Below are 12,853 nucleotides of genomic sequence, written 5' to 3' on the forward strand. Positions count from 1 at the left end.
CATTTTTAGCAAGTAACGATCTCCCAAATCAAGTGCCATCGCCTTCAACTTTTGAGACTTAGATGAAATTTTGTCTGGATACACTCACTACCAGGCTATATGGGTCCGATATGTGATATTTCGACCATCTGTGTTCTCCTTTTGAACTAGGGTTTGCCCGATTTTCTCCTAAATTAATTCTGAGTGATTTTGCATGCTTCTCTTTCCGTGTTTATGCTTGATTGACTGTATTTCCTTATTTTGTGTTTTGACTTTACTACTCTATAAACCCCTCCCCAATTTTCCCTTTAACGAACTCTAATCGCTAAAAAACTACTACTGTCTTTCTTATTCTCGCCTTACACTATTGTGAAACTTAAACTCTTGGCCGGTTGAAACCCAAGGCCACCGGAATTCGATTATTCGACCTTTCTCAGTGCGAGCACTGCCCGGGGTTCATCCGAAACCCTTGGGAACTCTGACGCACTGAGATTTTGGGGTTCTACTGTTCGTTCTGCTACTAACGTTCGAGATATTGATGAAATTGTTCTTTGTTTATTCATTTGTCAATTAGTAACTGGTAAGTACCTATGACCCTTGCAATTTCATTCTCTTTCGTTTGAATTCCTATTCTGCATGTCTATATTTCTAAGATTATTTTTATGAATCGAAATACTATTGTATGCTCTGAAGTTCTTCTTGAGGCTATATACCTTCTAGCAATCGAATTTGCCTATTTGTTGCCTTAATTTCTATTTGCTTAGGACTGTTTGCTCTATTTTATGTGTTAGAATGCTTATTACTGTTTCTCATTCTGAGTTTAACTTCTTGTTTTGTTCTATATCATGCCCAGAACCTGTTCTAATTCCTGTTAAATCATTCATATACAATTTAATACTCTTCTAGAGTTAACCCCTGATCATGTTATTAGCCTAAATGTGCTACTCATAAACTAATGTGGGTTCCTTACCTTGTCATGTTTCTCTGTGATAAATCAATGCCTGTGTTTCAGACATTGTTGAGTTATTCTTGTCCAACCTGCTAAGCTTCTGAGGCTGTATTGATTAGCTAAGGCATGTTTCCATGCCATTTAAGTTCTAATGTATGTTTGATTTGTTGTCTTCAGCATTGCTTCTAGGGCAAATTTCTATGTTAGCTTCTTCTCTTATGTCTGGGTAATTTGTATGAGTTATTATGCTTACTTGTCCTATTCCTCTTACGTCGATATGCTTTCATGAGTTCTTTGGATTTTGGCACTATTATGGTCTGCTGTAGACCATGCTATTAGGTTGTTGTACTGATTGTGATCATGTTAGACTCCCATGTTAGAAATCTTCATGTGAAATTGCTATCCCTCTGATTATAACTACTATGATTAAGGCTCATATGTCTAGGGTCTTTTTGACTAATTTTGGTGAATACCTTATGCTAAACTTGATTTATGGAAATTTAGCATATGTGTGTGTGTTTACCCTGTTAACCCAATAGATCTTCTTCTTAAGTCCTCCTAGTGTGTGACTGTGTCCAACATGCTATACCCTTTCCTTTGTTGAAGATTGCTCAATATGGTGTTAGTTTTTCTATGTCAACTTGCTATGTTAAATCTGGTTCTCGCTGGTCCACCTAGTTGGCATGTTCAAGCCCTCTTGTTTGATCAATCTTGTTCCCTTAGCTTCTAAAAAAATAAGTGCCTATATGTTTATGTAATCGTGTCTCTATGAGGTAATATAGACTTCAGAGTTGTCAATTGGTTGCCATGTATGGTTCCTCCATCTAAGCCTGGTATGAGCTCATGTGTGGCCCCGAGTTGTGAAATTGATACACTCTCCTGTTTGAGGTGTGCTTGGATCTGGGTTTACTATTCGCGTGTAAAGTGAGCTTGCTGAAGGCCCAGGTAGTACTGGGTTATTTCTCTTTGGGGCCTGCTCTGTTTATTGGGCATGTAGTCCTTCAGTATGTAATATTTGCATTTGTATTCATTGTTTTGGGCCTGTAATAATTTATAAACAGAACAGATGGGAAATTAGTGAAAAAGAGGGATAGGGCACTTTAGTTCTTACATGAACGGGTAGAAAGCATTCCTATAGGATTTAATTGCTTTACTTATTACTTTGTTTGACATGCCCTATTTTCTATACATTGATAGAAAGCATGTCTATAAGAACTTAAATGCGTTACCTGCTAACATCAGAAACATGTCTAAAATATAAGTATTTACCTTATGCTTTATTTCTATACAATATTAGATAGCATGCCTATAGGATTCAAATATCATGGATTATTTGCTCAGCTTGTGCTATTATTGTGTGATTGTTAGATAACATGCCTGTAGGATCGTGTGAAATAATTAAGATCGGCTTCTATCGATATTCATCTAGATACCATGTCTATAGGGCCTTAATTGACTAATCAAATTGTTGTTTTGTTGTTCTAGTCATACTGCCCACCTAGACAACATGCATATAGGAATAAGCATGATGAATCTGTGTTCGAATATCAACTACTAGAGAGAATGCCTATAGGATATTGCTACTCACTTAGAAAACATACCAATATGATCAAAATGAGTAATTATGAGTTTTTTTCCAATGTCTTCATTGCTCAGGCGCGTACCACCTAGAGATCATGTCTATAGACTTTAATAACACTTATAATCTGTAATTTCGATAATCTGAGTAGCAGCACTGCCCATGAGATTTTATTAAGCCATGTGGTCACATAGAATCCATGCCTATTGGTTTAAACAACTTTCATACATCTTAATTCTAAAATTTCTCACGACTCTTTACTGCATAATCTGAAATCTGTTTGTGTGCCTTTGTTGCTATGTGTGGAGGCTAACATTAGCCACTCATTTCTATTATGTGCAGTCCTACTTGTTTTGAATGTGCGACTAGTTTTATCATTTTGAGAAACCTAAGTAAAGTCTAGAACCACCTAAATAGTAGGTCCAAAGCCTCCTGGACTATAGGCATGAGACAAATAGTGCACACATAGGGCACGACTTAGAATTGAATTAGAGCGCTTTTAAGTAAACAATTTCAACATAGTAATTGGGTAGCAGGAGATGATAGTTTGTACCCGCTGAATAATATGAGCAACTCCTACTTAAAGGGAGTTGCAAAGTATTATTTATGTTGCACGGGGTGATCCTTTAGGCTAAAAAACTTAGGACCCCCCTTTTTTTCCTTACATGCTTGCTAAAGGATTGAGTCATTAAATATAGATCGACGCTTTTGTAATCCTTAGTGATCCTTAAATCTGTACCAATTATTCATATAGTTTATTTTTCCTTACGCTGGTTTATGCTATAATAGGACTTTCAACTTTCATATCTTTCTTTATGTGCTCGCCTAGTTTAATCATATAATCCACATAGTTTTAAATTCAGCCGGGACCCACTGTTGTGGACCTCGAAGAATGCCTAACAACTTATCTTTGAGGTAACTTGAGCCCTTACCCGATGTTTGGTGGCGTTGACTAGTTAAAACAGAGTTATTTACAAATAGGTGCCCTAACGCACCTTAAACAGTTATGTGATGACTCTTCTCTTTTAATACCCATTTAAAAGAGTTGTCACACGTCGAAACCCACTTTTGCGAGAAAATGGGGTGCGACAACATGGCGACTCTGCTGGGGATTTACACTTTGGCTCTTACCATAACAAAATTTTCTTGTGTGGATTATTTGATTGCTTGTTTGACTTCTTTCATGTACCTCCCTTTCCCCGTCCCTTTATTTGCTCAAAATTGCTGCATCATGAACCTATCTTCCCTGTCTCCTTTATTCGCTTCATTTAATTATGTTTTCGAATTTTTTTATGAAGTATGCTAACCTTTTTCCCTTTGGCTTTTCTTTTCCCTTTCCCTCTCGCTTATTTGTGTCGCATTATTTAATACTACTGTTATGTGCTTTCACCGTGTGAACTACTTTACTACATGTTATCACTTTCACATAAGCATGCTCCACATCATACTCTAATCATGCCAATTATCAACATAACGGCGCTTGATGAGTGTCCGCGCTTTCCTGAAAATCACCCTTTAAATCGAAAAGGCTTATTTGTGGTAGACTAGTCGATCAGCGGTGCAATCGACAGTTCCGTGCCTTTCCCTCTCAAGTTGTCCACTTGGGAGTACCAGTCTAGACTATTCTAAGAAACCCTACTCCGACTTGAAATGTACATGCATCATACTAAACCTAGTATGGGTTGGAGCGTTATTAACACGTAACAACCCGCTAAGATGAACCCTGTCCAAAGTCCGACGGGATTTCCACCATCCCAATGGACACTAACATATTATGTGCATTACTTGGAGAAAATGTGCCAACATGTCGATCATTATTGTATAAATAGTCTGATCTAGAGGGGGAAAGGGCTAACCTTTGTTTGTCTGCAGAAAATGAAGCATAAAATCCCTAGGTTCTGCATGGTTCAAAACATCCCACTTTTGTTACTTGACTGGTGGAAAGACCTTGCGTCTTGCGACAAAAATCATGTGAGAAGAGTACTTGGTGACCTGCCATCCTTGCTAAACATTCAACCAAACAGGGAATTGATTGAGGCCGCTACCATGTTCTGGGACGAGAAAAGAGTTATTTTCCGATTTGGCAATATAGAAATGAATCCTCTCCTAGAAGAAATAGGGGGCTTAGCCAAGTTGCCATGGGATAGTCCGGGATTGCTGGTACCAGAGAATCACACTCCTCCCGATTTTCTGAAAATGTTGGGTTTTAAGAAGAATGATGAGCTTCTATTTCTAAAGAAATCATACATCCCTTTTGAATTTCTTTACGAGCGTTATGGGCATAGCAAGTCGTATCGTCTTCACCATGATGAACTAGCTATTACTTTACTGGTATGGGTGCACCGCGGGTTTTATGTGTTCATCATTTGCTTCTTGGGGTTATTGATATATCCGATGAAAGGGGGAAGGATTCATACTTGCTTAGCCATGGTCGCCAGGACCTTGATGGATGGCATTGAGGGACAAAATTATACCATAATCCCTATGATCTTAACTGAGATGTACCGTGCTCTAGATCGGTGCAAGCAGGGATTTGGACACTTTGAGGGTTGCAATCTATTGCTACAAGTCTGGATGATGGAACACTTTCAGAGGGGAGAGTATCGTCAAGAGCTTTTGTGAAGTCCATTGAATGACTACATAGCCAACCATCACCCAAAGAAAATGACATTTATTCTGAAAAGGTTTGCAAAGCCTGGAAATATTGTAAGTTCGGTACGTTTCTTTAGCAATCTGACAGATGAACAGGTGCATTGGATGTTCGAATGGTTTCCTAGTAGCGAGTTTATTATCAGATCAAGGGGAAATACTCATTTGGTACTGATCGGGTTGCGAGGCATCTATCCTTACACTCCCATAAGGGTAATGAGTCAAGAGGGAAGAAAACAGGTCATACCTCGGGTTTCCAACATGGTCCAGTACAAGGTGGATTTCAAAGGAGATGTCATCCCATTTAAGTTCGAGGTGCAACATATGTGGAACCAAAAGATCATTGTGGAAAGAGAAACCATTGAGCCAGACAGGTATCACACCAGTCATATGTACTACTACCTATCATGGTTAGAGGACGACGTAGTAGGGGACGTCAAGCCAGGAGTCAATCCAAAGGATAGGATCATAGATGAGGTAGCTGAGGTACATGTTAAGTATAAGAGGCTACGTAAAAGGGTGTTCGAGTCTGAAGCAAAACATCTGGAACAACACAAAGTGAACATGGATGCAATAAAGGAATGGAAGGAGATTGCCACTAAGTCAACAGAAAGATTGGAATACTTGGAACAAGGATTGATGGAGCTCGAGGGGAAGATGAGAAAGAGACTCTCAGATTGCCAAGGCACGGATAGCAGTGAAGGAGGACATCTAGCAAAATCTTACTTACTGTTAGATATGCGCGATCTGGGAAACCTGATTGATGGGGTCAAAAGAGCCAAGCATGGAGAAGGTCCTTCAGGGACCAAGTAGACTAGGAAATGAAGGTCTTTACTGCTTTCTAGCTTAGCTTTAGATTTCGATTGTAATAAGGCTAAATTCCATTTGTAACTTTATTATTATTGTCAATTTAGTAAAGGTTTGACTCATTTTTTGCATTAATGAAATGGCGCAAATGTTGGCATCAATTTTCTCTAAGTCTGTGTGTCGCTTAGGCCTACCTCAGACACAATGAGGTCCCCAAATTAGGACGCGAATTATTGCATGACTTTGTGAAAATATTTAAATATTGCAAACATTCTTTTATTTCACCTTACTAACTTCATTACCTTTTGCTTTTTCTTTCCTTTTTGATTATTCTCATTCCCAAAGGTTGGTTCGTGCATACTGGCATCATCAACATACCACACCAGATCCAGAGGTCCTCCACCTCCTCCTTCACTAAGCGACCCTAAAGGCAAGGTAAAATGGATGATTTAAGTGGTATCAGGAAAGACAATGCTACTATAGCAGAAAAAGTTGAAACTTCAAATGACCGAAGTACTCCGGCCCAGAATGAATTGGTCTTACGTTTGGAGCAGAAAATCCTGGAACTACAGGGCGAGCTTGAGTAGGTTTGGAATTTGGCAAAACTCTCACTTACTCTCAATGTTCCCGACATTAACCAGCAAAACCTGACTACCCAGAACCAAACACCGCCGCAAAACACACAAAACTAGAACCCACCACCAAATCCTCCCGCACCACACCTATATTCCGCACCTCCCCAGAACCTTAACCCCCAACCAGTACCAACCCCTCAACAACACCACCATCACCTAACTCAATACCCACAAACCACTACTTATCACACTCCCCAGAATGCACCACAACCTACTCCCGATCCCCAAAACTCGGCCAATGACCAACCTTATACCCAAGTTCCAAGAATCCATCAAAGCAATCCAATATATGTGGAAACCTTACCCCACACCTCGAATCCATCAAAGCAAACCCAATACATACCCGAATCGACTGAGAAGGACCTTCTTATTAAAAATATAGCGGAGGAACTCAAGAAGCTCACTGGTAGAGTTCAGAGTGTTGAAGGTGGTAAAGGCATTGAAGATCTAAACTATGAGGACTTATCTATTCAGCCGGATGTGGAACTGTTGGAGGGTTACAAACCTCCCAAGTTTGAAATGTTCAATGGTACTGGTGGCCCGAAGGTGCATCTGAGAAATTATTGTGACAAGCTTGTAGGAGTGGGCAAGAATGAACAAATCCGTATGAAACTGTTCATGAGAAGCCTTACAGGAGATGCTCTGTCTTGGTATATCAGTCAAAACCCAAAGAAGTGGGTTAGTTGGGTGAGTATGGCATCAGACTTCATGGATAGATTCAGGTTCAACACGAAAAATACGCCAGACGTTTTCTACATTCAAAACCTCAAAAAGAAGCCGACAGAAACCTTCTGCGAGTATGCTACTCCTTGGAGATCAGAAGCCGCAAAGGTAAGGCCATCACTTGAAGAGGAACAAATGAACAAGTTCTTTGTCAAAGCTCAAGACCCGCAGTATTACGAAAGGTTGATGGTTATTGAAAATCACAAGTTCTCCAACATCATCAAGTTAGGAGAAAGAATAGAAGAAGGAATTAAGAATGGGATGATGACCAATTTTGAGGCACTGTAGGCCACAAATAAAGCTTTGCAATCAGAAGGCATTTCGAAGAAGAAAGAAGTGGATTTCGTGATAGTAGTCCAGGGCCCTAAGTCTCCCCTCACATACCAAACACCTCCACCCACATATCAACCCTCACCCCCAAGATACCAACACCCTGCTGCCACGTACCATACCTATAATACTCAACCTGCATATTACCATTCACCTCCACCCGCACGCCAAAACGACCCGAAACCATGTCCAAATTTTGACCGCAGACCTCCAAGATAATACACCCCAATTGCTGAACCCATAGACCAATTGTATGAGAGACTGAAGGCCACCGGTTATGTTACTCCTATCCCTGCTGTTGTTGTGGAAAACCCCTCCCAATGGATTAACCCCAACAAAATGTGTGCTTATCATTCAGGCATGAAGGGCCATACCATTGAGAAGTGTCGCACGTTGAAAGACAAGATTCAGATGCTGATCGACACTAAGGTCATACAGGTAAAGGAAGCTACGCCAAATGTTCGTAACAACCCTCTCCCGGATCACAGAGGTGAAGGAGTGAATGTGATAGAAACTGATAAAGAATGGGATCAGAAAGGGTCCATTGGACTCATCCGAGAGGGAGACATTCCTAAAACATCTCCAGTCACCCTCACGCCAGTTGTGGTACAAATCCAGGCACCGTTTGAAGTTGAGGTAGCTACACCCTTCACTGTGATGGTAGCTTCCATGCCATCTTATAAGTCTGATGTCATTCCATGGGATTATGTTGCAGAAGTAAGGAGAAAGGGAAAAGCAAAAATGGAGGAAACAGGTGCGGCGCAAGGTATGACTAGAACTGACAGAGTTTATACACCTGAGAATCTAGGCGGAACTAGCAAGGAGGCTGCACCTAAGCCGCCTGTTGTCGAGACTAGTACTGATGATCTTTTGAGGAAGATACACGAAAGGGAGTATTATGTTGTTGACCACCTGAACAAAACTCCTGCTCAGATATCCATCTTATCACTGCTACAAAACTCAGACGCGCACATGAATGCTTTGATGAAGGTGTTAAGTGAAGCTTATGTGCCCACCAGCATCACTAGTGGAGAGATGGATAGCATGGTTAGACAGGTATTGGAAAACCACAAAATCACCTTTCACGAAGACGAATTATCACTAGAAGGACTGAGTCACAATAGAGCGTTGCACATTACGGTGCAATTTGAAGATAAGTTCATCATCAGGGTCTTAATAGATGGAGGTTCAAGTCTCAATATATGTATATTGAACACTATAAGGAGACTAGGTAAAGGCTTGCACTAGATATAGATAAGAAGCATGAATGCGAAGGCATTTGATGGATCTCAGAGAGCCACCATTGGAGAAATCGACCTCAGTCTACAGATGGGCCCGACTTGGTTTGATGTCGAGTTTCAAGTGCTAGATATATCTGCTACTTCCAACCTATTATTGGTACGGCCATGGATACATGCCGCCGGGGCAGTGGCTTCAACTCTGCATCAGGCTGTGAAGTTTGAGTGGAATCATCGGTGATCATCCATGGAGATGGAAGTAACCCCATCTACACCAATCAGACCGTTTCGGTCATCGAAAACAGAAAAAGCTGGGTGGAGAAACATACCATCGGATTGAACGAGTCAACGCAATTGAAAAGGACCGATGATGGAGAAACAAGATAGAAAGCATACTGCTGTGGATGGGGTATGAACCCGGCAAGGGTCTCGGCAAAAATCTTCAAGGGATCACGGAACTCATACAACCACAGTACCATGGTACGACTTTTGGACTCGGGTATGAATACACATGGCAAGAATACCAGGATCGGTCACCACTATGGCGTGCTCCTTATTATCCACTGGAACAACCGGTACCACCTCTACACCGGACATCCCATCAAGCTGACATGATGTGGGGATCTGAGGAAGATGAGGTTTTGGCTGGCATGAGGAAGCTGTTTCTAGATGAAGAAGACATGGATTGCAGTGCAATTGTTGAGGAGGAGGAAGACCTTACCATTCAGACCATAGAAGAAGGAGTTGTTCTCAAGAATTGGACTGTTGCACCATCCCGGGCCCGTCGAGTTCCTGGGTAGCCTGGCAAATTAGCATGAATTATTTTAAAATAGTTTTGAGCATTTGAGACATTTTTCAGTATTTTGTTTTGAAATAATTACTTGAGCCATCGAGCTGCGCTTGTTGGCGTTTTAAAAGTTTTATTAATGCATTATTGCATTTTATATTTATTATTATCTTTCTACATTTCGTTTTTGCATAATTATTATATATCCTGATTAACCTACGACTGTGACATGAAATGAGACAACACAGCATATGGACAGTGATTTAGAGGATCTAGAAGATGATATAATACCTGAGGAAATCGTCACAGAAGTAGAAGACTTTGAAAACAAACCAAAGTTTAATTTGGAAGAAACTGAGGCCGTTAACTTAGGGGATTCTGAAACGGTCAAGGAAATACGTATAAGCATTCATCTATCACCGTCAGAGAAGGAAGAGTACATCAGATTCCTAAAGGAATATGAATGGTCCTACGATAATATGACAGGTTTAAGCACATCCATAGTAGCTCACAAACTACCCACCGATCCTATGTGTCCACTAGTAAAGCAAAAGCTCAGATTGTTCAAGTTGGATATGAGTTTGAAATTAAAAGAGGAGGTCACCAAGAAAATCAAAGCCAAGGTTCTTCGAGTGGTCGAATACCCGACCTGGTTGGCCAATATTATGCAGTTCCGAAGAAAGATGGGATAGTTAGAGTATGTGTCGATTACCGAGATATGAATAGAGCAAGTCCTAAGGATGATTTTTCGTTGCCCAACATATACATACTGATTGACAACTGTGCCAAGCATGAACTCCAATCCTTTGTGGATTGCTTCGCAGGATACAATCAGATCTGGATGGATGAAGAGGATGCTAAAAAGATAGCCTTTATCACACCATGGGGAATATACTATTACAAAATAATGTCATTTGGTTTGAAGAGTGCTAGAGCCACCTACATGAGAGCCATGACAAACCATCTTCCACGACATGATACACAAGGAAATAGAGGTGTACGTAGATGACGTTATCATCAAATCTAAAAGGAGTTCGGATCACATAGCAGACCTGGAGAAATTCTTCGACCAACTTCGAAAATATAACTTGAAGTTGAACCCTGAAAAGTGTGCATTCGGAGTTCCTGCTGGAAAATTGTTAAGTTTCATCGTCAGCCGTCAAGGTATTGAGCTAGACCCATCAAAAATAAAAGCTATCCAGGACCTACCGCCTCCAAAGAATAAGAAAGATGTGATGAGTTTTCTAGGGCGCCTCAATTACATCAGCCTCTTTATAGCACAATCAACAGTGATATGTGAGCAAATCTTCAGAATGATGAGGAAAGATGTTGCGACAAGCTGGACTGAAGAATGCCAGAGAGCCTTCGACATAATCAAGGAGTATTTATCTAAATCTCCCGTAATGGTCCCACTAGAATCGGGAATACCTCTGTTGCTTTAACTGTCTGTGTTGGATGGGGCTTTTGGTTGCGTTTTAGGACAACATGATGAAATAGGAAGGAAGGAGAAGGCGATATATTATCTAAGCAAGAAATTCACGCCTTATGAAGCCCGATACTCTTTTTTGGAACGTACCTGCTGTGCTTTAATATGGATAGCTCAGAAGTTGAGACATTACTTCTGTGCATATACTACATATCTAATATCAAGGATGGATCTGCTAAAATACATCTTTTAGAAACCCATGCCTACGAGTAAGTTAGCAAAGCGGCAGATATTGCTAAATGAGTTTGACATCATCTATGTGACTCAGAAGGCAGTCAAGGGGCAAGCATTAGCAGATCATTTGGCAGAAAATTCCGTAGACGGAGAATACGAACCATTAAAAATGTATTTTCCCGATGAGGGGTGTCGTTCGTAGGAGAAGATATCACCGAAGCATATGATGGTTGGAGGATGTTCTTCAACGGAGCAGCAAACTTCAAAGGAGTAGGCATCAGAGCTGTCTTAGTATCAGAAACGGTCAATACTATCCGGTATTTGCAAAACTTAGGTTTTTATGCACCAACAATATGGCGGAGTATGAGGCCTGCATCCTGGGACTCAGATTGGCTGTTGAGATGAACATTCAAGAGCTGCGGTGAGCACGTAATATTTGCCCTACAGAAAACATTCCTACAAAATCCACAAAAAAATAGTTTTTTCCTTATTGTTTTTGAATTTATAGAATTTTAGGATTTTCTTTTAAATTTTTTGTTTGCATTTAGTTGAATTTTCATGCATATTTAATATTTTAAAATTATAGAAAAACTATAAAAATTGTTACATTTTAATTTCATGCTATCTTAGGTTTAATTTGCATTTTAGGAATTAATTACTCTTTAATTGGTAGAATTAATACATAAAAAATCAAACAAAACATTTTTAATTTTACATGCATTTGTTAGTATATAAATAGATTAAATTTTTTTTTCTCTAATTAGAATTAAGTTGGGGTTTTAATTAGGATTTTTTTAATTAAATTTATAGAATTTTAAAATCAAAAGGAAAGAAAACCAAACAAAGGAAAAAGGAAAGTTTCTCTTAGTTTTAAACTGGACTGGGCTAGTCTCAAAAGCCCAAATGAACTTCCAAATACGTTCCCCCAGCCCAATCTTCACCAAAAATCCGGTCCAGTCTTCAGGCGCCAAAATGACGCCGTTTTAGTAACACCCAATCCCAGCCATTGATCATTCTTGATCTAACGGCTCGCAACTCACCACCCTTCCCCCTTATAATGTTCGTAAGACCCCCCCAAAACGCTAGAGACCAACCCTATTTCCCCCTTTCTCATCTCTCAACTCGTCTCTCTCATCCCTCGCCGTCCGCCGCCGCCGGAAATCGCCTACGGTGGTGGTGCTACTCCAAACTCCCTCAAATTCACACCCTATACTTCTCTCTCCATCCTTGACACAAACTTACCTCCAATTTTCCCAATACCCCCACCAAACTGCTCCAATTCCAGATCCAAAATTGAACCCTAGCCTCTTGCCCCCTTTTTAAATACTAGACCAATTTCACCTTATTTACGATTGAAATTTATATCAGTTGAGCTTTCCACTGATGTAAGATTCACGCCGTATCTCGGAGATTGCATTTTGGTCGGAGCCCTATTTGTTCGTCGGATTTTCGTCAGATTTTAATTAGTGTTTGTTTAGTAGTTGTTGGTTCTGCTTATTGAAAGAAGATAATAGAGT

The 12,853-nt window shown here is 40.2% G+C and overlaps 1 protein-coding gene across 1 annotated transcript; it reads left to right on the plus strand.

Moving 5' to 3' along the window:
* Nucleotides 1-6,403: 6,403 nt before the first annotated feature.
* Nucleotides 6,404-8,899, plus strand: LOC117281102 (uncharacterized). The gene is made up of 3 exons (XM_070194651.1): nt 6,404-6,476; nt 6,981-7,510; nt 7,919-8,899. The coding sequence occupies exons 1-3, from the start codon at nt 6,404-6,406 to the stop codon at nt 8,897-8,899; spliced, it is 1,584 nt and encodes a 527-aa protein (XP_070050752.1).
* Nucleotides 8,900-12,853: the final 3,954 nt, after the last annotated feature.

The sequence above is a fragment of the Nicotiana tomentosiformis genome, chromosome 1 (assembly GCF_000390325.3).
Source record: "Nicotiana tomentosiformis chromosome 1, ASM39032v3, whole genome shotgun sequence".
Classification (NCBI taxonomy): domain Eukaryota; kingdom Viridiplantae; phylum Streptophyta; class Magnoliopsida; order Solanales; family Solanaceae; genus Nicotiana; species Nicotiana tomentosiformis.

What these genes read in the sequence shown, in the direction of transcription:
- LOC117281102 (XM_070194651.1), top strand. Translation starts at nt 6,404, where the DNA reads ATGGATGATTTAAGTGGTATCAGGAAAGACAATGCTACTATAGCAGAA. An exon ending in TGAAACTTCAAATGACCGAA is followed by an intron (nt 6,477 to 6,980) that starts GTACTCCGGCCC and finishes TTAAAAATATAG; the next exon opens with CGGAGGAACTCAAGAAGCTC. An exon ending in AGTATTACGAAAGGTTGATG is followed by an intron (nt 7,511 to 7,918) that starts GTTATTGAAAAT and finishes GAGAGACTGAAG; the next exon opens with GCCACCGGTTATGTTACTCC.